Raw genomic sequence first — 25198 nt, forward strand, 5'->3', positions numbered from 1 at the left:
TCCAGCCACCTGGGAGAGCGGGGTGAGGGGATTCAATGGGACAAGAGTGAGAGAGGTTTTCCATAAAGGGGGAGAGGATGGGCTTGGGGGTGAGTGTGTGGATAAGGTCTGATGAGGAGAAAGGTGAGGAAGGAGACACTGGGTGGGGGAAGTGGGCAGAGATGATGGGTGGTGTGTGTGTGTGTAGCAAGAGGGATGGAGAAGAGGATCGGGTAGGGTGGGAAGCTGGAAGACGTGACCGTTGCTGGGCTGGCTGCTCTGCCCCTCAGCAAAAGTCATTAGGTTCTCTGTAAAGTCTTCCTGGAGGAAAGAAGAGCTATGGAAATGCAGCAGAGGTCATTACTTCCCGTGGACTCTGTCCTTGGCCAGGGAGGGGGCTGGGCAGGGGCAGAGAACCCCCAATCCTAGGAACTGCAGGTGGGTAGTGAGAGGGGAGGCAGGGCTACTCAGTGCTGGTTCAAGGGCATTGGGAAGGTCTCTCCACTTCCTCCAGGGCAGCCCCTGCCACGGTGTCACACAACTCAGCCCAAACAGAAGTGGCAACTGTCCCCTTCCTAAGGCTCTGTGGGAGAGGAAGACCCCTGCAGCCCCCTCCTGCATCACTTGGTGGGACGTTCTGTGACCTGGCCACCTGGAATCTCTAGCTGCAGTGGGTCTGGAGAAGTCTTGGTGGGAGCGTTACTGCGGGCCTGGAGGTGGGAGGGAGGACTGTCATCCTGCAGAACCAGGACGAATGATGGGGCCATTGTCCAGTCTCCAGGGCTGGGCTGGTAGCTTGGGGCTCATGTGCGTTGAAGGACTCTTTCAGACTCCTTTTGAACTGCTCACATTTCACCCACCTCTCCTCGCCCTCAGGGAGCCCGAGTGAGGCCCTGGAAGCTGGCAGAGCTGTCACACGTGCTCATCTCAGCCTCCTGTCATCCTGGCAGAGTGGCAGGAAAGGGGTTGTGAAGAAGGAAAACGGGTATGGGACACAAGGGGGACACAGATGGCTTAAGAGACGGTTCATGAACTGGAAGCCAGTGGAGACTGTCCTGCTATGGCCAGGATGTGGGAGTGGGTGAAGACACAGCCACCTGCCACATCAGGTCCCCCTTTCTGTTCAGGTTTCCATCTCTGAGGGGACAGCCTTGAATGCCTCAGGACCAACACTTGTGCAAGGACCGACATTTTATTTTCCACAATGGAAGCTATAAGGTGCCCATGAGTATATGAGGGGGGCTGTCTGCCAGCCCCCAGGCTGTGACCTTGAGAACTTGGGCACTGTGACCTTGAGAACCTTGTCTAGCTTTCAGTAGTCTCTGGGAGTAGGGCAGTGCCTGACCACAGGCTGGGTGGGCTGGTCTCAGCCAGTCCCGCCAGCCCAGGGCTGCTTCAGTCTGGTTTGGTTTTCTGGGTTGAAATAATAACCCAGAAAACCAATAGGCCCAACTTTGGCCAAAGATAATGATTCTCTGGCAGGGCCCCCAGTTGGGAGGGAGCAGGCACTTGTCCCTCATAGAGAAGTGGGCTCTTTCTCTGAGTCTCCTCTTCCACCTTCAGGGTGTAGTTTTCTGAGGATCCCAGCTCCGCTAGACAAATGATTTCAACCTCTCCGGGGTCTTGATGGGGATGGGGGTGGGGCAGGAAAGACCACCCAGCTTCTCCAAGCCTCTTGGGGAGGTTGCCTGTTTGCATTCTTAACTCTCTGCTGCCCTCGTGTGGTTATGAGGCCAGTTGCCGCCACAGCGGGGTGTGTGTGTGTGTGTTTTGGGGGACAGAGAGGACTCAGCAAGAAAGACCGGGGCTGAGGCAGAACCAGACAGCTGGCTCTCGTGTCTGCTCTAGCAAGCAGGGGGTCTCCCTGCCCCCACCCCTAGGTGTGGGTTATGCAAGTAAGATTAGGCAGTTGTGGGACAGTCACTTGTGAGAAACTGAAAGAAAAGATGAAGCTGATGCTCACTTGCAATGGAGGGGATTAGACATCAAGATCTTGAGGACAGCTGGGTCATCTCTGACTATGGGGGCAAGTTCCCACTTGCTAACCTGCCCATGGCCACGCTGGCCTGAAGAATCCAGGGCAGGCAGATGTAGCTTGGTCTTGGTGATAGCTGCCCAAGAAACCATCAGGGAAATGGGGAAAGGAACAGATATGGAGGGAAAGAGAGGGATTTCTTTGGTCCTCAACCCTTGCATAGTATCTGTCTCAGGCAAGCCTCAGGCCAGGGCCCAAGGGTCCCGACCCAGCACCTGCTGTTGGCCATGAAACGGGGGTCACAGGTCTCTAACTCAGGCTGATATGTCAGGAGTGTCGAGGCTGATGGAGTCAGGGGTCTTCAGAGGCTGTTTCCATGTGGGGGTCCTCAGGCGCTTATGTGCTTCAGCATCACAGGGAGCTCGTTAAGATGCCCACCGACATCTGGGAAGAACAGCTGATCCTGTCTGTTGGCCTTTTTCAAAGCTGAGGAAACTGAGGCCTGGGGGGCTCTGGATGAAGGTCACTGCTAAAGGTCATAGTGGGTTCAAGGGTTTCAACTTGGTACTATTCTCCATCCCCACAGATTGGTCCATCAGCATGGCCACAAGCCCCTTGTTCAGGCTGGAGGAGGCATCCTGAGCAAGCCCTTTGGGATTTGTCTGGGAAGCTCCCTCCCCTACATCCTTTCTGGGTCCTGCAGCAGAGCACCCACCAGACCGATGACCTGGGAGGCTGGCTGGGCCGCATCATACTCTGCGAAGAGGTGGCAGACATTCTCCTGTGACTCGGTCTGGCTCTTGGCAACAAACCCAAAGATCCTGGTGGGAGAGGAGAGCTTGTGTGAGGGGTGGGACCAGGGAAGTGCCAGGCTGGGAACGGGGGCCTCAGCCTACACAGTGTTGCTCCCTGCCTGTCCCCAGCCAAGTGCTCCCCCACCTTATTATGATGGAGTCTCTGCTAGGGGAGGATGTGCCTCCCCTGTCCAACTGGGAGATCCCTGAGTTCAAGATCAGGGATCATTCCCTTGATTGGAGCGGGGCCCCCTGAGGACAGGATCTGTGTCTCCCTGGTCAGAGTGAAAGCTTCCTGAAGACAAAGAAGCATCTTGACCATTAGACTGGGGTGTCCCTACAGATGAGAGCTCGCGCTTCCCACATGAGACCGAGGGCCCCAGGCTCCCATTGGCCTGGTCAAACTGGAGGGTCCCTGAGGGCCAGGGCTCGTGCTCAAGGTCAGGGCAGGGCCTCCCGCCTTCCCTAACTCCCTCCCCGCGCGGGGTCCGGGCCCGCCCCAGGGAGCCCTCTCATGGTAACTGACTGAGTGGGCGCGAAGGCCTTACCGGGAGGGCTTGCAGTACTTCTGCCACCTGCGGGAAAGGAACACGGACAGTCATGAGGGCCGAATCTTGGCTCCGTTCCACAGGACTCTGGCCAAGCGTCAGGGGACAACGGCCAGCCACATCCCTGCCCCACCACACCCCCTCCCCTCATCCTGTTGCTCCTGACCCCTCCAGGTTCACACGATCTGTCTGAGATCCCAATCCCAGAGTCCGTGGGCAGCTAGGCCCCAGATGGCCTTCTAAGGTTGGCCCAGCCTTGAACTTACTTCCGTTGCTCGGGGTCCATGCCACAGAAGCGGAGGGTGCTGAGGGGGTAATGGCGCCGGAAAAACACCCTGGGAAGAGGTGGGGAGAGAAGGGGAGCCGGTGAGAGCCGGTCCCAGCTCCTCGCCTCCATCATCTCCAGCTCTTTGCCTTCCAAGAAGCCTCCCAGTTCGTCCCCTGACAGCCTGGTGACCTTTCCCATGACTGGGCCTGGGCACATGTTTATCTTTCTCTCCTTTTATGAAATGTGTCTGCCTTGTGTCCTACATTTTGGGGTTTTCGACCCCTTCCTCCCCCCGCTGCCTACCACGCCAGTGAACTATTCGAGGATAGGAGTCACGTCTTGGTCATCCCTTATTCCTCCAGTCCAGGACCAGGATTTTGCTAGACTGAATCCCTGAGGCTGGGAAGGAGTGATCTCCTTCCACCGTGTCCCACTGGTCAGCCAGTCTGGCCTACAGAAGTTGTTTCATCAGTGGGTGCAGATTTAATCAGTGCCCAGTGGATAATGGTTAATCCCAAATCCATCAGTCAGTGATGAAGGGGGACTTTGGCAGGAGGTCACTGGACTGAGGCCTGGAGAAGGCAGAGAACTTGCCTGGAGTCACTCAGCATGTCACTGTCCCTATTGGGTCCTGGAGCCCAAACCCCCTCTCCATTGCTGACCCACAGCTGTCTCAGCCCTCCCCTCCAGCTTATGCTGCCCAGCCCTGCAGCCCCCGGGCAAGGGAAGCCCCTTACTTCCTCTGGACATCAGTCAGGGTGATGCCGTGCTCAGTGACTCTGAAGTGGACCACGGTGGGTGTGGGGAGGACCTCTCTCTCCAAGGTGGTTGAGATGGCCTTCTGCACAGCCAGGGCTCCGCTCAGGGTCTCCACGCTCACGGAGCTCAGGTACAGGGCGTGGCAACCTGTGGGTTGCAGATACTGCTCTGGGCCCTGCCAGAGTCCACTGGGTGGGTGGGAGTCAGCCAGGCCCTGGTGCTCCCTGTGCCCAGAGCCAGGAGATGGGGGTGCTTTCGTTCTTTGGGAATCTCGTAGGGCTCCTCTTTGAGCCACCAGGCAAGCCGGCATGGCCCTTGTGGGTGACTGAAATTTTGGGCCAACTCCAGAGGACTTTGGGATCATCTGTTGCTTTGTGTTGCTCTGGCCCCTGGCCCTCCAGCAGGGGACAAGGGAGGGGGTGATGCTCTGTGTATAGGGGCATCCAGGCAAACCTTCCTTCTGTCTAGACCCTTGGCTAGTGCTACCTCCACCCTACCTGCCTGGGGCCCTGGATCCTTTTTGGGAGAAGGGAGAGGAGTCAGGAATGGGGAGGGGCCATTGTGCTCAGGGACACAGAGTAGGAGCTGTCACTCAGACAGTGCTGACCTATGTCTGGCCCCCGGATGTGAAGAAAAGTGACCTTTCCCCTGTAACATTCCCCAGGACCCCCAGGACTTGGACCTGACACTCCACAGAGGATCCCAGACCCAGAGAACACCACCAGGACAGGTTCTGCAGACCCAGAGAGACCCCAGCACGTCTGTGTGTGCAGGACGGGGTGTAAGCCTCACTGCCCGCACCTCCCTCCTGCCCGAAGCTCTTCCCCTTCGCCGACTGCCTGCAGCCTCTCCTCTCCTGGCTTACAGGGTGGGGGAGGAATGTGGCACCTTGTTAAAGATGAAGCAATAAAGCTGCAATGGGAAACACGTGTGGACCTGCGTGTGCGTGTGCGCAGGGCTGGGAGGTGCCCTCTGGGGGCACAGCTAAGCCCGGAGCCTCCCCTGTACCACTCACCCGCAGATTTCTTCGGACAGGAGGCCCGGCCATCCACAGAGGGGTCTGAGGCCCCGTCTCCACCTCCCAATTCTGAGCCAAAGCAAAAGAACAGGCCCCCAGGGGGCAGAGGTGCAGTCAGTGGACCTCTCTTATAGGAATAGGCCCTGTGAACATCTCCCACCTCCGCCCCCACCTTCAGGAAGTGACTTGGCTGAGAAACCAGGTGTGATTTCTGTGATTAGGCAGACCTTGGGGCTCTCCAAGTGCCAGCTTGTAAACCTTTTGATCCTTCTGTCCCTCTCCCTCCTCCAGCCCCTGGACTGCAGCTGGGACTTGGTCCTCAAAGACCCCTGACTGTCTCCCTTCTTCCAGACCCCACTCCAAACCCATGCTTTTTTTTACAGAAAGCAGGGAGGCCCTCTCCACCACCAAACCAGGGGCTCCCCTGGCCTCGACTCCTTTCCCAGAACCCCCCTTGCTGCTCCTCCCACACCCCACCCTGAGATGAGGTGCTCCACCTGGGGGACCAGCTGAACTGTAAGCTTGGATGGGGCTTCCTGATCTGGGATCGAGGTCTGGCTCTGCAAATTACTTATCGCCTCAAACCTTCCTCTTCTCTGTGAAACAGGGATGCTAACTGCAAGGCCTACTTCACAGGTTGGAGTGAGGTGTGAATGAATGAGGGGGTGCCCAGTAAATGTTGGACCTGGAAGAAAACCAAACCTCACCAAATTGGCAGGTTAATGCTGCTTTCAGCCTCTCCAGGAAGGTTACTATTTCTCAAATACCTACTCTGCGCCAGGCGTGGGGCCAAGAGCCTTGCCTGAGCTCTCACTGAATCCCCCCGCCCATCCTATAAGTAGGTGTGATGACACCTGTGCCCATTTCACAGCTGAGGAAACCGAGGCTCAGAGAGGTTAACCTTCTCATATTCTCACAGCTAAGAACTGGAGGTGTTGCTGGACTCCAGAGCTTGCACTTTTAACTGCCACACTAAAGCAATCCCCAAGTAAGGTGAGAAGTGACACCTCAGGCACCTTTCTACTGAGAACAAACAGGTCAAGGGCCCAGACCCACCTTTCTGCGGGATGACGAGTTTGCAGGGCAGGGCCAGGGCCATGATGGAATGCTGGCACACAAAGGCGGAGAGGCTCCCTGCAGGGAAACCCGGAGCCCTACATAAGGAGGTGGTCCCCAGGCCACCTGCCCAGCCCAGAAGGGAAGGGCTGGGGGTCCCCCAGGGGCCTTTGGGCTGGAGAGGCTCACCGAAGTAGGGCTCCTCGTCTGCTCCTTTGAGATGCACCCCTTTGGCGGAAGACTCAATGAGGAAGTGGCGGATGAGATCACTGCTGTCCTCGCCTGGACAGAGAAAGAAGAAAGAGTGCATGTGGTTGGGAGTTCCAGGCTTGAGGTTCGCCAAACACTGCCCAACTCACTTTCTGAAGCGCATCCTCCAGGTGCATCCAGAGGTTAACTTGTTCATCCCTCTGCCTCTGCAGGTAGGCAGGTAGGAATCCTACCCTAAAGGTCTCCCACAAACGAAATGCTGACACCTTTGCTCAAAAGCTTCTGTGTCCAGTAATTATTTCAGGAGACCATTTTCTTGGTTTTAACAGCTGTCAAGGATGGTTTCCGACACTGTTTAGATCAAATCGAAACCTCGAAATTCTTCCTCCTGGTTTCCCTCCGCCGACCCCACCCCACCCCACCCCACCCCACCCCAGGTGCTGTTATGCTCCTGGCGCCAGGCTGGCCCTGGGAGGGGGACCACGCCCCCTGCCTCTTCACCCGCCCACAGCTTCCGGCTTGCTTTGGGCTCCTTGGCAAGGTTTCTCTGATAACCAACACTGCCCCAGAAGTCACTTTCTTATTTAAACAGAGAGGTGTGGTGTAGAGAATATGGAACTGGGGTTTTTATCCTCTTGCTTTATCACTTGGCTGTTCTGGGGGTTCATTGATTCCCTCTTGGAGCATCAGTTACTCTGCTGGTTCCACTCCTGGGGTTTAGGTGAGGGGCTGTGACTCAGGTACCTTGTAATGCAATGATCTGTTTCTGTATCTTTCCCAGGTGTGGTCTCCCTGGTGCACACCTGCGCGGTGCCTGGGGCAGGGTGGATGCCCTATGGATGTGTGTTGTGTGTGCAAGACTACAGGGGATAAGCTAGCACGCACAGTCTTACTGTGTTAGGTCCCTCTGCGTAAGTCCGGGCTAGACAGAGGTGGGCACCCAGAAGAGAGCAGCCTGGCAGGGGGGCTGGGACCCTCCTCCTCTTCCCACTACAAGAGCAGAGCAGGGAATCTGGGGAATTGAGGAGGCAGAGGCAGCTCTGGGTCACTGCAAAAGAAACTTCTCATAGAGCCTTGGTGCTGGAGGGCAGCTGGGAGGGCCCTGAGGTGGACCCTCCTCCCAGGAGTCGTTATGGGACTAGCCCAAGGTCACCCAGCAACCACACCCTGTTGCCTCTGAGAGGCCTTGAGCGAGGACAGAGACAAGTGCCTACCTGATCGGTTTTGGGCAGACACGGGGGCCTCTGGCACCTTCAAGGCAAGGCCAAAGGATCCTCGGTATGAAGAACTGTCCCTCACGATGAAAGTCCCTGGTTCTTCCTTCCTCAGCAGCTCAATGGCTGGAACAATCCTTGGGTCAGAGATAGTTACCACCCTACCCTGACCCCCTCAGTGCATCAGCCCTGTAGGGTCTTCATAGAGCAGATGTCACAGAATCACCTTTTGTTCCCAGGAAGTCCCTTCTACTGTCTAACCCCCACCATTCCTGCTGCAGCCATTGTTTTCTAGATCATGGAGGTCCTCAGGACCCCCCTGCCCCGCACCCCCTCCCCACCCTTCCCTGGACCTGCCATTTGCTGGTCCCTCCTCTACATGGACTCAAGGCCCCATCTGCCTGATGCGGGATGCCAGGACCCAGACCTGATTCCTGGGTCACTCATTCCCTGAAACACAGTGCTTCCTTTTACCTTGTTCTCGGGTGATGCTTGGCTTAAACCAGTATTTGGATGTGTCCATCACAAACTTCATGGTGGGCTGCATGTCCCTGGAGGGACCTGGAGAGAGACAGAGGAGGGGGATCCTGTAGGCTGGACAGAGGGGAGCTGAGAGACCCTTCCCCCTCCTCTGCCCAGCGGTCCCTTTCAACCCACCCTCCCCTCCCCCTACCCCATTTTATCTCCAATTGCCTAAAGAGGCAAAATCCATCAGAAGAGTCCCAGGGCTTGGTGGGACTAGGATCTAGGAGTCTCCCCTTGTATCCTTGGTAATAAGTCACAAATAGATAAAATCTTGATTTAATGAGAAACAGTTTCTCAGATTGAATATTGCCTGGTAGAGACTGAAATAAGGCATAACTAAGGGACTCTGAGATACATCATTTGTTTAATTTCACATTTTCTTCCCCCTTTAATCATCCTATGAGTTACCTGGGGGTATATTCAGTTTGCAAAAGAAAATGAAAGAAAAGGAGAAAGAAAGGAAAACAGTAGATCTGGGCAGAAGAACCTGCACCTGGAAGTCAGGAGATGAGACTTTTGATTCTGATCTGGGACAACTGTTGCCCTCCTGAAGCCCAGAGGGGACTGAGGGGACTAAAAATCCCTGAGGGTCTTTAATGTTCCAATAGCCTTGAAAATTAAGATGAATTTTGTTTTGAGGCTATTCTGCAGAATTTGATAAGATCCTGGAGTATAATTAGTGATCATCTGGGACATCACCAAACCAGGACGGCAGTATCACCAGGCTAAGTAAATGTGCTCTTTGAGATGCCAAAACGTCCATTTTCCTGGGGCCCTAAGGCAGAGAGCATCTTGAAAAGGTGTGTTGAGGCCAGTTGAGAGTAACTCATTATAAGAAATGTACTGAAATCTGCAAACGATTTGTCCTAGGAAAATGATCAGAGCAGCTTCAAAGGCATACTTGTCACCTCATATTCCCTTGGTTGCACTGACATGGCTTCCTGAGTGGGAACCAGCAGTGGGCTGGAGTGAGCATTTCACACCCTCCAGGAGTCCCTTGATGCCTGTGGCCAAGTGAGGGCTGAGAAGCCAGGGTAGGGGGGAAGGAGATGGCTGAGCCATGAGGGAGCAGCCACCCACCGACAGGGTCCTTGGGGCTCAGCTGGGAGCTCTGCTCCTAGGAGAGTCGCACCCTGGGGGTGCTAAGGCTTTGCCTCCGTGTTTACTGCTTTGTTACTGCTTTGGGTTCTGGTTGGCTTTGTTCTTTTTGGACGCCTGTAGTCACAGACTACGGGAAGGAGGGTGTTTGCTATTTTGTGGTTTTTAGCTGTCTGAACTGGAATGCATTGTCTCCGTTACTCCGTCCTCCCCCTGTCTGTGTTCGTCATTCACGAACGTCAGCATTAGGGCTGACGCTCCCTCTCCCGCTCTAGGGTTACTCATCAAGCCTGCTGCTTCCATATCCTGAGGGTCTCTTGGCTCTGTCCCCTCTCCTCCACCCTCTGCCTCACCCTGGTTTGGGCCCCCGTTACAGCCTGTCTGGACCACTTCATGATGAAAACCCAAACAGAACCAAATGAGAACGGCTCTCCCTGCCAGGCCAGGCCCTGCAATTCATCTGCCACGCAGAGTGATCCTGTTGAACATGTGCCTCTGATCCTCCCCATCACTCTCCTTTTGAGAGGCTCTGATGCTACCCTGTTGCCTAATGGGTAAAATCCACTGTTTAGTTTGGTGTTCACGGTCTTTCACAATCTGGTCCCAAGTTACTCTCAATGACCTCACCCCGCACCCAACACTCCAGTCACTTTCTAAGCATGCCATGTGCTTCCCCACCTTCACAACTGTGGACTGGCAGTTCCCTTTGCTGGAAATGCCCTTCCTCTCCTGCTCTGGCCACGGGCTTTTGATTCATTTTCCAGATCCAGTGAGGATGTCACTTCCTCTGAGGAGCCTTCCCAGTTCTCCAGACGAAAAGGCTTACTCCTTCCTCAGTGGCCCCATAAGACTTGGAACATCTCTCTACCTCTGTGTTTATCCTGCTCTACAGTGATTCTTTGGTTTTTGTCTCTCTTTCTAGACTGTGTCCCTACTACTTAGCACAGTGCTTGCTTCATCAGTGGGTTGACCTGCTGTGGCAGAAACCCACTGGTGCTTTGTCTCTCCCCCTTAGCCAAACCTTAGAACGCATGAGGCATTGATTGGTTTACAACTTACCCTCTGGGGATGTGCTGAGAAGAGCATCTGGCAGAGTCTGGCTGTGGCTCCTGGTCGCTGGACAGGCATTGCTGGAGAAAGTAGTCCCGGATCGGACAAAGTCCTGGTGTCCTGGGGTCCTCAGGGGTGAGGGAGATCCTGGTTCTGGGGAGCCGTTGATCAGCACTATGGGTATGTCCACCAGGGAGTTGGTGATGGAGGGGGGGCAGCTGCTGGCATGTTCCTTGGCCAGTGGTGGGGAGTGGGTTGTTCTGGGCTGGCCCACGCTTGGGGTGGGGTTGCTGGGGACCTGGAAGTCACTGACTCTGGTATTCAAGGGCACTGGGCCAAGGCTGTGGAGGCTGGAGGAAGAGCTGGCTGGGCTTTCCAGGGATCTAGAAGATGACTGATGGCTGGAGATGCTGGAGTGGAGGAGGGACTGGCTGCTGCAGAAGGAGGGAGCACCAGACAGGCAGAGTGTTAGGGGATTGGGGTGGACACTTGGGGGCCAGAGTGAGGCTCTGGAATTTAGTGATCTGGGTGCCTATGGCTTTGGTCAGAGTAGTGTACAGTCCCTACCCCCCCATAGTCCTGAGCAGTGGGCATGCCCACCTGATCCCCAAGGATGCTGAAGGATGCAGAAGTGTCCCTGCACTGTAAGATCTGTGGTCAGTTAAAGTAGCCAATGGGCCTGCCCCCTGCAGGTCATTTAGGCTTAGCTGGACTGTATTCCCTCTGCCTTCCCAGCCAGGCAGTTCCGACTGAGTTGTCCCATCAGCTCCCCCATTCCTCTCAAGAGTTCTGCACATAGGCTGGACCTGTGCTGGACCATATTCATGGTCCATGCAGAGGGAATTCCCCAGCTGGAGGAAGAGAAGGAGGCCAGCTCTGCATCCAGCCAGACTTCTCCTTGAGCTCGGAGGCCCCTGCCAACGGGCATGGCTGCAGAATCCCAGTCTCCTTGCCAGGGACTGCTTTGGCACAGTGGATTTGGAATTGGTATGGGGGACAGAGGTCCTGTAGCTTGGTCTTCCTGGGCAGGATGGGAACGTGTGCGGCTCTACTGTGAGGCCTGCAGAGAACTGGGCTGGGGAGATTGTAAATAATGCCCAGGTGGGTTTGCCTCCCTCCTGCTAGGTTTTGCCAGGAATAAAGATGAAGGGGGCATCATGCTGTACACCAGAAATCGACACATTGTAACCTGACTATACTTCAATAAAAGAGGCTGCAAAAATAAAAAAGATAAAGGAGGCTTTTCTTTCCTAGATGGTTCACCCCAGACTCCCTAATTCTGTTTACATCCCTATGTTTTGAGGTTTAAAAAAAAAAAAACCTTCCTCAAAATGGCTGGAAAAGATACATGTGAGCCTCATTAATGCAGTGGTTCTTTTTCCCAAGAAGTAGGTGTAAGTCAAGATTGTGTATTGAACTGTGTTCTAAATGCTTGAGGAAACCTAGAGATCCAACTGGCTATGATGGCCTGAAAGAGAACATTCACTCTTATTTTTGGCACATGCCCAGATTTTGCTCAGAAAAGAGCAGGGTTGTGATTTAGGATGTGTGTGTGTGTGTGTGTGTGTGTGTGTGTGTGTGTGTGTGTGTGTGTTGCAGGCACTGTCAGAAGCTACAGCGGAAGTGACCTACCTTCCGAACACATAGCTGACATCAGACGCAGGGCTGGCTGACAGCACGGAGACCCTGCAGCCCAGCTGTGGGGTGGGGCCCCCTAGCCCCTTTTCCATGCGTGGCGAAGCCAGCAGTGGGGAGCCCAAGCCATTGGGACCTGAGGCCTTGCTCCCCACGCAAGGGATGGAGATGCTGGGAGAGGATGGGGTATGAGAACGGGGAGCCCCCGAGGTGGGAGAGGGGCGCTGGTGCCCCCTGCCCTGGTTCCCGGAGAAGATGAGGCTCTCGCTGCTGCTTCGGGTCTCTCGGGGGATGTCTCTGGAAAGGAGGAGGCCACCACTGCGCGGGGAGCCGAAGGGTGTGGTGACAGATGGGCTGGAGCAGCTCTGGGGACCATCATGGCATCTTGATCTGGTGGAGGTCACTTCAATGTACTTTATATCTTTGGAGAGAGAAGCAGAGCATTGATGAAAGCCAGGAACCTGGGTTCACTGAACAGGGATGCCAGAAGTGTCCTCAAGACCATCTGGTCTCCCCTCTCTGATACAGATGAGGAAACTGAGGCTCAGAGCGGAGAAACTCATTACATCAGGATCAGCATTCAGCTCCACCTTCAGGGCCCGGTCCCAGAGTCACCCTTTTTGTGATATGTTCCCTTGAGTGGGGAGAGGCAGTGGAACGAATGCAGGCCTGAGAGTCAGTCAGACCTGGGTTTCCGATCTGGCTCTGCCGCTTACTGTCTGAGACCTTGGCCAGATGACTTCACCACCTAGAGCCTCAGTTTCCACACCTGGAAAATGGGGCGACCATACCCAGCCTCTTGGTGTTCCAGCGAGGATGAACTGAGATGAACAAAGGTGGTGCAGCACCGTGCCTGGCACATAGTAAGCCCTTTAAAACTGGAAGAGCCTCTCCTTCATGTGTGCTCCACTCCTCAGGTTGAAATGACTGCTTCGTGCAGCGCATTGGTCATGTCTTTGGATGTCTGTATTACTCAGGTGTGTGAAAGCTGTTTCTATGTCTGTGCCTGCACTAGAGGAAGGGGTTCTCAAGCTTGGTTGCACACTAGAATAACTCAATGGGCTTTTAAAAGTCCTAAAGCCAGGGCCAATTAGACCAGAACCTCTGGGGATGGGCCCAGGCCTCAGGGTGTCTGTTTCACTCCCTAGGTGATTCCAAGGTGCCCTGGGAAGCCCCACTGTGGTTCCTGCTGAGCAGCACTGCTTTGCCCGGGAGCTGGGCAGTTGTGCAGAGTCTCAGCCAACCCCAGGTCTGCTGAATCAGAATCTGCACTTTAGCAAGACCCCTGGGGAGCTGGGTGCACTTTAGAGTTTGAGGACTCTGCGTTGGAGAGAGAACTCCCCGAGGGCAGACCCTGCAGCCTTGTTGAGCTGTGGACCAGGGGTGACGGTTCGTAAGCACGCCCCAGGCTGCTGACTCACTCTGATGCTCTGTCCTTTCGCCAGTAGGGACACCTAGAACTCTTGTTCTGAGACCTTGTTCCTTCCTGGAGTGGGGCGCCCTGTGGTTCTCCCCATGGTGAGGATGGGCACCTCACCTCCTTACTTGGGGGAGGGGAGCTGTCCTCGGTGCTGTTCCAGCGAAGGTGTTGGAAGATGGGGGTTACCAAATTGCTCCCTTCTGGAGGGCTGTGAGTCCTGCCTCCGGCTTCCCAGGATGGAAACTGGGACAGAGTCAGCAGGAAACTGCACCCTCCGCTACTATCTGCCAGTCTCCCACCCTTGGGCTCTGGCAATGCACCATCCCCCCACCCAGCATGACTGTGGAGTCCCTTCCTGTCCCAGCCCGCTCCTGGGTAGGACCTACTGGCCCTGCTCATGGTTACTGCCTCTGTCTGAGCCTGCTTGGGCCCAGGGTGGGGGTGGAGGATTGCATCAGATACAGGGGGCTGGCAGGCTGACCTGGGCATGCTGTTCCAGGGGCTGGAGGAACAGGCCTGGCTTTGTCAACAACCAAACCTGGATATGAGTCCTGGCTTTGCCACTTTCTCACCAAGAGACATTGGGGAACTTTCCTAACTGCTTTGAGCCTCAGTTTCCTCATCTGCAAAGTGGGGATCTAAAACCAACCTCCCAAGGTGGCGGTGAGGCTGAAACACACTGATGAATGGAACCTGGAGCCTGGCCCACCTGGGCTTCGAGGAGCATCTCCTGCCTGCCTGCTTTTGAGGGGCAGTATTGGCCGGATGCTGAATATTCTTTGGCTCAGGTGGGGGTCCCACTGCTGAGGGCAAGAGGAGAGTATTTGGCAGAATGGACTGTGGGCTCTGAAAGAGAAGACTTGGAATGGATTTTTCTGGAAGGTTGGCAAGCATGATGTTTTTTTTTTTAAACAGGACTTTATAGTATTTACGCCCATAATCCTCTCAAGCCTCAACAGAGCCCTCATGCCCAAGGCCAGGAGGCATTGCTTTTATAGAGGAAGAAACTGAGGCTTGGAGCAATGTGGGGATAGAACTAACATTTATTGCACAATTTTTTTTTTTAATGGAGGTACTGGGGATTGAACCCAGGACCTCGTGTGTGCCAAGCACGCTCTCTACCACTGAGCTATACCCTGCCCCCTGCACAGTTTTTAATAAAGGCTGGTATTTACTGAGTGCTGGGTGCTATCACTGCTACAGACATGTTACGTGTATGAGCTCATTTAACACTCATGACAACTCGATTGGAGTAAGAAACATTAATTCCATGTAACTGGTGAGAAATCAAGGTGAAGAAAGGTGGAGGCACCTACTCCTGCTGCTGTGCTCTGTTTGGAGGGGCCTCTTCTGAGGGGTGCTCCTTAGGACCCTTTCTCAAGGCCTTGGTCATTAGAAGGTGCTCAGCTGCTTTGGGGAGGATCTATTGGCCTGGTGAAGCTCTGGGCTCTGCTCACAGGGTCATCCAAACACCCTCCAAAGGCCTTGTCTGGAGGCCGAGCAGGCAGGCAGAAAGGAAAGGAGGCACCCTTCTCCCCCTCTGCCCCCCGCTGCTGCCCTGAGGTGGATGTGGCCTGGGAGATGGAGGCCCCTACCCCATCACCTCGGTGCAATTGCTGTTTACAGGGCCGTAAGGCAAGTCTGAGCAGTGCCTGGTGGATGCAGGCGCCAGCCCCAGGCCAGGCGGGTGGAGAGGGTGCGGCCGGTGGGTGGGGGGCAGAGAGATGGTTATTAAACGCCCTTCACCTGGGATTGGCACACAGCCTTGCCTGGCAGGAATTCTGGAAAATGAGATGTGGGGGCCTATTCCAAAGGCAGGGACAGGTGGCGGATGGGATAAAGAAAGGGATATGGTATATGCTTCCCTGTGGGATGGGTACCCCTGCAGCCCCCAGGGTAAGTCTGAAGGAAGGTAAGCAAGAGGCAGAGGCAGGGAGGCTGTGGGAAGGTTTGCAAGCACTGGGGAGGTGGAGCCTCAGAAGAGGAACTACAGCTGCTTCCAAAAGGATTTATTCCCTGGGGGGCAGGAGACTAGCTCCCAGGAAGAGAGAAAGGCGGGAACATGGACTTTGGAGCCCAGAGGCCCAGGCTATGAGCTGACCTCTCACTCACTAGCTGTGTGGCTGTGGCCATCACTTCCCCTCCCTGAGCCTCAGTCTTCTGAGCTGTAAGTGAAGTATCACTCTTTCCTTCTCAGGGTAGATGCTTATATCTACCTTTATGCATCACAAAAATCGATCTCTGCATTGGCAGAGCTAGGTGGCTTCATAGGGACCCTCTGACCACTGCCGCCCCCTGGCGCCCCCTGCTGCCCAGAGTCTGTTAGACACATCCTCAAAACGGCAGGTTGTGCCCGGGGCATCTGAAAACAGAGACTATTGCCCATCGGTCCCCTGGGGGAAGGGCTCAGTTGTCAGCACCCCCACCCCATACATGTGCATGTTCCATGGAGACTGGTCTCACCCCATCTGGCCTTGAGTGCGTGGAACCCCTGCCTTGGGGCATGACCATTAAAGTACTGGACTTGCCCCTGCCAGTGGTAATTAGGCCCAAGCCACCTTCCCTGCAGAGACATGCCCACGACTGGCCTTAAGAAGCCAGAAGACTCTCAAGAGGGGAATGGAGGTGGTTTTCGTAACAGGCCTGGCAGGCAACGCTCTGAGGCGGGAGCAGAAGGCAGGATGGAGACCAGGAACCTGGCTGCCAGAAGACGTGGTTGCTGGACCCTCCTACCTCCGCCCCAGAGCCTGAACCCACCCTCGGGCAGCTGATTCTAAACACAGGCTCAATGTTGATTATAAACAGGCACCATTTATCATGACTGACAGTGTGCCAGGATTTGTGATAAACACCCATACTGTGTGATTGCTTTAAATCCCTGCAACCCCCTGGCGGTGAGAACTCATCTCTCTTTTACAGATGAAGAATCTGAAACACAAAGAAATGAAGTTAACAGCTTGTGTAAGGTTTGCCTGACTCCAGTGATGAGGCCAGACTGGCTCCTTACTCAGAACCCTCAACCTCAGTCTTTTCATTTGTAAAGTGGGGTTGAAATAGGCACTGCCTGGAGATGGATTGGGAGGATAAAAAGTTTCAATTATTAGGTGCTCAGCACAGTGCCTGGATAGCATGATAAATGCTCAATAAGTAGAAATTCTCCTTGTTCCCATCTTTAATCCCAACTGCTCCCCCAACCTGTACTGATTGTTTAAACCCCTAGAGGCCTCAGTCTTCCAGCCTGTCAAATGGGGCTGCTGCTCCTTGACCCTCATCCTCAAAGTATACTTGAAACTCTTTGGGAAACTGAAGCCAGATGCAAGGATTTCTAGATGCTCTTGGATGTGGTGGTGTGCTGGACTTGGCTGGTACCAGCTCATGAAAGCTGATTGTTAAATCTTTAAGACTTTGTCCAGCTGGTGGCTAAACTCAGCCATTACTAAAGATTAAACTATATAAACTAAACTAAAATAACTTTATATTTAAAGCAAAAGTAGTAAATACTCAAAAATTGATCACATTCCGATTATTTTTCTATATTGTACTGTTATCTATACTTGGAGTATATCTCTTGTTATTGGTAAGGTGGGTAGAAATACTACTCCTATAAAAATTTTGGGGGACCAGGTTAGGAGCTAAAGAGAGACACCATAGAACAGGGAGGTTCAGGGACCCCACATTTGTTAACCTTATTTATGTGCCTGGCATTGTATAATATTATTTATATTAGCTTATTTAAATTCTCTGAAAAATTACATAAAACAACTATCCACTACTTTCCAAATAGAATTGGATCGTGAGGGAAACATACTTCTCCCTTTTATAGAGCAAACAGAGAGGTTAAGCAACTTGTTTAGGGCTGCACAGCACTTCCCAACAGGACATTGTCCCCTGCTATTCTGATGTAATAGAAAAGTCCTTCCTCATGAGGTCTGGCACTGTGTCCCAGCTCCTTACCTAAGGCTTCAGCTTCCTCCTTCTTCCTCCTCGAGGTAACACTCTGGGTGGGCTCGGCCCAGGGTCCACCAGGCCCTGGAGGGAGCAGCTGGAAGGTGGGGTCCAGTTCCAGAATCATCTGGTTGAGGCTCTCCAGTGAGAAGTCAATGTAGGAGTCAAGGTCTTCCAGGGCCCCCGAGGTCTGCTCCCCGGGGGACGGCAGGAGGCACCTGCCTTTGGCTCCAGCCTGTGGGGCCTGCTGGAGGCTGCTGGGGGGCAACTTGCAGGGTGTGGGGGCCATCAGGGCCTGTGTTCCCCAGCCTTCTGTGGTGTAGTAAGGACACTGGGGTGGCAGGCCAGGGCTGGGTGCTGGGTGCAGGGCCCTCCTGGGTTCCTCACAGGGAGCCAAGCTGACCGCAGGACCTCCTGCCAGCAGGGGGCTGGACATCACCTGTGACATGCTGGGGGCAGTGACCTGGTGGTTTACCTCTGGCTTCCAACCAGCTTCACTGACATCCCAGAGATGTCACTTGCCAACCAGGTGCTCTTGGGACCTGAAAGAAGCCAGAGGTGGAATCTGAGTAACTTCTGTAGATGGAAACCTGCCTCCCCTCCACTCAAACAAAGGTTCATTTATTCACTCATTTAAAAGCCTGGCTGCTGGGGCCAGGCTTCCTGGGTTTACATTCTGGCTCGGGCACTTACTAGCTGTGCCGTGTTGAACAAGTTATTAACATCTCTGTGCCTCAGTTTCCTTACCTATAAAGTGAGGTAATATTTGTAACATGCTTAGAACATGCCTGACATATAATAAGCATTATGCAAATTAAATAAAATAACTTCAATAGACGTTTGTTGAATATCTAAGATGTCGCAACCTTATTTGTTAAATACCAGGTAATATTTATTGAGTAATTGCTATGCATGTAGACACTGGTACTTACATGTAAAACCTTTCAAAAGCTTCGTAAGAACCCTATGAAGTAGATACTATCTTCATTCCATCTTACAAAGGGAGAACTGAGACACAGAGAGGGAAGTAACTTGCCCAAGGGTCATCAGGCCAACAAGTGTCAGAGCAGGGCCAGACCCCAGGCTGTCCGATGTCAGGGCCCTGCACTTAGCTGCTACTCCCTGCGGGCCAGTTGGTGAAACCGACAGGTAAGCAGGGAAGCGGTCATAACCAGTGTCATCAGTGAGGCGGGGAGGTGGAGGGGACTCTGTAGGCACTAGAGGGAGAGGTCAGGAAGGACTTCCTGGAGGAAGGGACACATAAAGGGAGCTGGCTGGGCAAGCCAGGTAGGAGTGGGGAGGCAGGTGTATTCAGAGGCCTGATGGAGAGGGGCGATCACCAGACATTACTGAGCATCTGGGAGACAGAGAAACTTGAGGGTGGCTGGAGGGGAAGTTAGGGTGGGGAAGGCAGGCTGGGCTCAGTAGTGCTGACTCAACCCTGAGGGCAGTGGGGAGCCACAGAACAGTTTTGAGCTGAGGAGTGACATCATCAGATGATATTCACTCCCTGGGGGCTTGTCTGGAGAAAGAGATGTCTTCACTTCCTCATTTCCCTGCCTGTGGAAAGTTCTTCCCGTTGTCTCACCTTAATATCACATATTAGTAGTTTCTTATATGTGGGGCTGGGTAGGAAGTAAGAAGATCTGGGACGGAGTCCGCCAAGAGAACTGTAAGGAGCTGGGACATGTTAGCTGTGCTGGCCCTGCCTGCCCTGAGCCTCGCCATTGCCGCCCCTCCGTGCCCCACTTCAGCACTTCCCAACTCTTCTTCTCTCTTTTTCCAAGATGCCTCCATCACATCCTGCTTTAGAGTCAGACCCCAGTGCTGGAAAAGGCATTGAGACCAGCCTGGGGTAAATGAAATGAATGTGAACTCTGGAGTCTAAAGATTCAGATTCGAATCTCAGCTCAAACAGTTCCTTAAAGGTGTAACTGTGATGGTCAGTTTCCTTATCTGTGAGATGGGAATATGAATTCCTGCCCTGTACCCTCCCAAAGAGTGGTGTGGAACCAGTGAGGTGCTGCTTGTGAAAGCAGGTGGACAATTCTAAAGACTGCTTAGAAATAAGAGCTTCTATAGAATATAATACCTTCATAATAATAAACAGTAATAGCTCTCATTTATTGAGCACTGTCAATTCGCCATGCATTGGTTTTTTTAAATATGGTAGCTCTTCTAATCCTCTCATAACCCTTGGAAGTACTGCACCCCCACTACCAGCCCATTTTACAGATGAAGACACAGATTCACAGAGGTCCTGAAATCTGCATAGGCCACATATCTAAGAAAGTGGTAGAGCTGGGATTCAAACCCAGGCTGTGGACTTTAGAGTCAACTCTTTATACCACGTGGAGTTCAAATGCAGAGGAACACCTGCGGTCCAGAGAGGGGATGGGAGTTGCCCAAGGTCACACAGCAAGTCAATGAGAAAAGCCAGAACCCTCTTTTCCCCAAAGGCTCCTGCCGGCCCTGCTGCCAAACTTCTCCTTGGCCTGGTCCTTCAGTGGGTGGTGCATCCCAGGCTCGGGAAGTGTGTCTATAAATGGCAGTGGAAGGGAACAGGCCTCCAAGTTCCTTTCTGGGAGCAGCTGAGGACATGGAGCTTTGGCTCCTTAGTGGCCTGGGTTTGTCGGGGCAGGATCTCAGCGCACCCTGCGGGGGTTTTGGCTGGGCACCGGCAGAGGAGCCTGGGGCCATGGACTCTGAGGACACACTGGGGGGCCTGAGTCCTCCCTCAGGACCAGACCCAGGATGTCTGCTTACTGATTTGGAAACTGCTTTAGTGCCACCCTGGGCAAGTGTCCTTTCCTCTCTGGGCCTCAGTTGTCCCCTCTGTATAATGGGAATATGAGAATAACAGACACTTAAACATGTACTCATTTTGTTTTCTCAGTAGTTCTTTGCAGAGGGTACTCTCCCTGTGGGGCTGGGGAGGTTAAGGGATTTGTCTGAGGTCACACAATCCAGTAATGGAACTTGGATTGGAACCCAGGCAATCCTGGCTCTGCAGTCCCATGGTCTTTGTCGCCACTGCATAGATTTAAGATCCCTTTCACCTCTCTCTGCCCCTTCTGGGATTCTGGAACCCAGAGGGATAGGCCTGGGATGGAACAAGGGGCAGGCAGGCCCTTAGGCTCTTCCTCAAACTCTTCTCACTTTTAAGCCTCCCTGGACTCCCAGGGCAGGGCCTGGTCTCACTCCTTTATTCCTGGACATCCTCCCTCTCCTGGGGCCCCCAGCACACATCTCTAGCTTTTTCCTTCTTGCTCTAAGGGTGAGAGAAGTGTCCCTGGCCTCAGCATTGAAATTGGTGGGCTGGAGTGGGTAGGGAGGGCTCCAGCCAGCTTGGCTATATTTATAGATTCCACCCACCCACTGGGCTCAAATCTCTTTCTTTGTTTCTAAGGGCTCTGGAAAGGGATGAGGATCCTGAATACCTTAGCAAATTTCCTTGTTTGTTTCATTGCCAAATTCTTCCCCAGACTTACTCTTTCCCTCCTACAAGTCCAGGTCAGCAGAGGGAGAGGGTGGCAGAGGGGGTAGCCCGAGTCTCCCCCAAGTACCTTGATTCAATAGCCCAATCCCCACCCCACCCCCATGCTCAAAGAGTGGCTTCTGATTGTCCCATCCTCTCCCTGCAGCCCCAGGGAAGCAGCCAGGGACCTGCGGGACCCACAGAGGTCATGCCCCCACCCTTGGATTCTTGGTGGCCCCTGAAGGTCTGGGCACGGAGGTGGGGCGGAGGTGGGGCGGGTGATGAGTAGAGAGTGAGACCCAGGCCCCAGGGACTCCGTGCTGGGAGGCAGGAGGCTGGATTCTGAGTCCATTCCCTTCCCAAGTCTCAGGAACCCCTGGCAATCCTCTTTCCCTCCTGGACCTCGGTTCTCTTATCTATATACTAGGAGCTCCAGATTTCATTGTCCCAAAGTGCAGCACTTGGGTCTGGGGTCCCAAGACCATCTTCCTCTCCTCTCTCCTCCACTATTTCTCTTCACCTTTATTCCGAGGCCCAGGAGAGGTGGAGAAGCTGAGGACAAAGACTCGGCCAAGGTGCTGAGCCTCCCTCTCTTCTGCTTAAAGAATAAAGTCACCTACCTGGTGTCCAGGGCGGGCGGGACACTCTTGTGTTCACTCCTGGCTCCTGGAGCCCGTCGGATCTAGGGGAGGCACAGTTCACCTCCAGCCACGCCTTAAGAGCAGCCCTCCAGCCCCGCCCTCCCTCCTCCCTGGGGCCCTACACGTGGCCTGACAGCACGCAAGCCCCACCCGCATGTCTGGACGAGCCCAGGTAGGGCTGGCGTGGGTGGGGGAAGGGAAGCATTGAGTGGCAGTCTGGGGCTGGATGTGGGGGGGTTCCCAAGCTTCCTACTGTCCCCATCCCTCCCTGATCACCATGTGTTCAGGGGAACCCCTGCTTGGATGGGGCTTGTTAGGACCAAGCTGTGCTGGGAGCATTCCCTTTACCCAGCCAGGGGAGAGGCCAGGGGTTGGCAGAGCCTAGCAGAAAATGAGAACTTGGCCTTGGGGAAGCAAGATGCCAGTGGACAGCAGACCCTTCCCACAGGCCAAGAGAGGAAGCTCTGAGTGTCTGGAGGGCTTTGAAAAGGGGCTCAGAGCCTGGCTTGACTTCATTCATTCACCCACTCACGGGCTAGCCCTCTGCACAGTCTGGTGGAGATTCCACATGGGAATGATGGCAGGAAGTCCAGACGTCCAGGCATCCCCTCTCCCTGGCTCCAGCTCCCTCCCTGTTCTGTGCCAGGGATCCCAGAATGTTGTGAGGAGGCCTCCAGCCATTTTGGGGGGGCACTGGTGGTAGAACTCCATCTGGGCAGGTTGGTTTGAAGCCAGGGAGCTGGCAAAGTCTCCAGCCCGAAGATCCGTGGGGATCCCAGCAATGACTAATCTCAGGGACAGGTGGGTGGCCCCATTATGCTCAGTGCAAAGGCTTCTGGTCTTAAAGTGTTTGATGCTCTGTGGCTTCATGGTGGCATGAGGAGCCAGTGTCGTGGGAGACCAGCTAGCACAGCTGTGCAAAGTTGTGAAAGGTGTGCCCTCCTGGCCGTAACACTGAAAGGCATCTCTGGGTGTTCGCACAGCCCAGCTGGCCCATGGCTTGGTGAGCAGTTGTGTCTTTGAATGAAGAAAACGCTGCCCCTCCCTTGCGGTGGATGTAGCTGTGAGCCAGCGGGCAGTGCCCAAGCAGCCTGATTCACGGGCGGCTGGCTGCTGAGTTTTTCAGGTGGAAGGAGCAGGTTGGCGGGGCGTGAAATGTCAGGCCAGGATTGGGGTGTTCTGGCCTTGGCCTTGGCTGCCTCCCTGGGGGTGGGCACCAGGGACAGTTTTTGCTGCAGTTCATCAGGGTTGGAAACCCCACCTTGATGACCTGTGTCTGAGGGTTACAATCTTTCCTGGCAGGTTTGACTCTTTTGATTTCACATTTGGCCACTTCCGTCACCTTAAGCCAGTCTCACGAACACTGACTCCAGCCTCAGCCGCCTCACAGACCCTGCCCCCCCGACTCCCACCCCTCCTCTGCCTCTCCCCCAACCTCCCCCTGCTCCCCCCTCTCCCTCCCATGATCAGCCTCCCCAGGGGATGGGACAGCATTTCTTTGTGCCTCTCTGGACAAGATCATGTAATTTTTTCCCCCTTTTTCGCCTGTTAAAATGATGGAAGTACATTAATTGATTTTTGGATATTGAACCAGCCTTGCATACCTGGGATATATCCCATTTGGCAGTGGTGTATCACTTTTTATACCTTGTTGGGCTCAATTTGCTAATATTTTGTTGAGGATTTTTGGGTTGATGCTTATGAGCAATATCAGTTTGTAGTTTTCTTTCAACGTCTTTGTCTGGTTTTGTGTTTGGGGATTGTTGGCCTCATAGAATGAGTTAGAGAGTTTGAGTTAGAAAGAGATTGTGGAGAACTGGTATAATTTCTTCCTTAAATGTTTGGTAGAAGTCACCAGGAAACTCATCTGGGCCTGAAGCTTTCAGTTTTGGAAGGTTATTAATTACTGATTCCATTTATTTATTTATTTTTCTAAATTTCTTTTATTTGGGGGGGAGAGGTAATTAGGTTTTTATTTATTTACTTATTTATTTTAATGGAGGGACTGGGGATTGAACCTAGGACCTCATGCATGCTAAGCACCTGCTCTACCACCGAGCTATCCCCCTCTCCCCCAGATTCCATTTCTTTAATAGATACAGGCCAATTCACAGCATTTCTTTCTAATCTCAAAATGCAGCATTTCTCTGGCTGATGGGGGCAACTTGGTCTATATCCATGCTTCTAAGAGAAGGGATTCCAAGGAGATTTTTTAAAAAATCCCACCTACATTTTGATGTATCCTGAACTCCTCTCACTAAAAAAGAAGGAGAATCAATCAAATAAACCCCCAAAATGTAGCTTCTGACAAATCTCTTTTTTTTTCTTTCATTCAAAATACATTTATTGCGTGTTCCTGTGTTTAGGCCCTGGGATACAGAGATGAATGAGACAAGGTTCCTGCCCCCAAGAAGCACACTGTCTGTGGGAGAGGGTGACTCCTAGGCAAACATGGCCCCAAATCTCTCACCTAGAGGCCTACAAAGGACGGCAGCTGACCCGTCCAGGATGGTAGCCGTTAGTCACATGTGGCTCTTCAGCCCTTTTGACGTGGCTGGTCCAAATTGAGACGTGTTGTGGGTGTGAAAGACAATTCAGATTTCCAAGACTTTGCAAAAAAAAAAAAAAAAGAATGTAACCAACTCATTATGCTTTTTTATATTGATCACATGGTGAAATGGTACTATTTTTGCAGGGTTTGGGTTAAATAAACTATAGTCTCCAAATTAATTTCACCTGAGGCTGTGGGAACAAATGGTCACACACCTGGTGGCTTAAGACATCAAAAATGTATTCAGTCACAGTCTGGAGCCCAGCAGCCTGGAAATGGGTTGTAGGAGAGAATCTGTTCCCTGCCTCTTCCACCTTCTGGGTGGCTGCCCTGGAATTCCTGGGCTTGGGGCTACATTGTTCTAATCTCTGCCCCGTCTATACTTTGCTTTCTCCTCTGTGTGTGTTATCTTTGGCCTCTGTCTTGTAAAGACCCTTATGGTGACATTTAGGGCCTCCCCTAGCTAATCCAGGGTAATCTTACCTTGAAATCCTTAGCTTAATTATGTCTGCAAAGATCCTTTTTCCAAATAAGGTAACCTTTGAAAGTTCCAGGAGTTAAGACTTGATATTTTGGGAGTGGCAGTTATTCTACCTACTATATGTGGCTGCTAGAAAATTTAGAACTACATATGTGGCTTGATTATATTTGTGTTGGACAGCTTTGGGCTCTAGTAACCCCTGTTTCATGGAGTCAGAGAAAACATCTCAGATTATGAAGGACATTCAAAGTGGAGGGGGGTGGTGGCCAGTCTGAGCAAGGTCAGAGAGGTGAGGAAGAGCCTAGGGTGTTCCCAGGACCCTCGGAGAGGTCTCTGGAGCTGGAACTCAGGGTGAGTGTGGGAAGAATGTTGGGAGAAGAATCTGGAGAGACAGAGTGTGTGTAGCATCAACCTCCACCCAGTCTTCTCCTAGTGAGCCTTCCTTAGCTGGAGAGGCTGGACCCTGCACTCCTTAGACTCTGTTGCTGCTAGAGTTCTGGGTAGGCGGTGGGTTCAGTCAATCAGACGGACCTGGGACCATGGCTTGTTGCTG

General features: G+C 53.3%; 1 protein-coding gene across 1 annotated transcript; it reads right to left on the reverse strand.

The window, feature by feature from the left end:
• Positions 1-1152: 1152 nt before the first annotated feature.
• On the reverse strand, positions 1153-21728 carry TNS4 (tensin 4). Its single transcript, XM_006188882.3, has 13 exons — positions 21593-21728; positions 17504-18036; positions 12127-12550; positions 10504-10928; positions 8296-8382; positions 7822-7947; positions 6587-6679; positions 6398-6475; positions 5339-5410; positions 4302-4470; positions 3563-3631; positions 3297-3323; positions 1153-2775 (listed from the first exon to the last, which is right to left on the reverse strand). The coding sequence occupies exons 2-13, from the start codon at positions 17940-17942 to the stop codon at positions 2634-2636; spliced, it is 2151 nt and encodes a 716-aa protein (XP_006188944.1). The 5' UTR covers positions 17943-18036; positions 21593-21728; the 3' UTR covers positions 1153-2633.
• Positions 21729-25198: the final 3470 nt, after the last annotated feature.

The sequence above is a fragment of the Camelus ferus genome, chromosome 16 (assembly GCF_009834535.1).
Source record: "Camelus ferus isolate YT-003-E chromosome 16, BCGSAC_Cfer_1.0, whole genome shotgun sequence".
NCBI lineage: Eukaryota > Metazoa > Chordata > Mammalia > Artiodactyla > Camelidae > Camelus > Camelus ferus.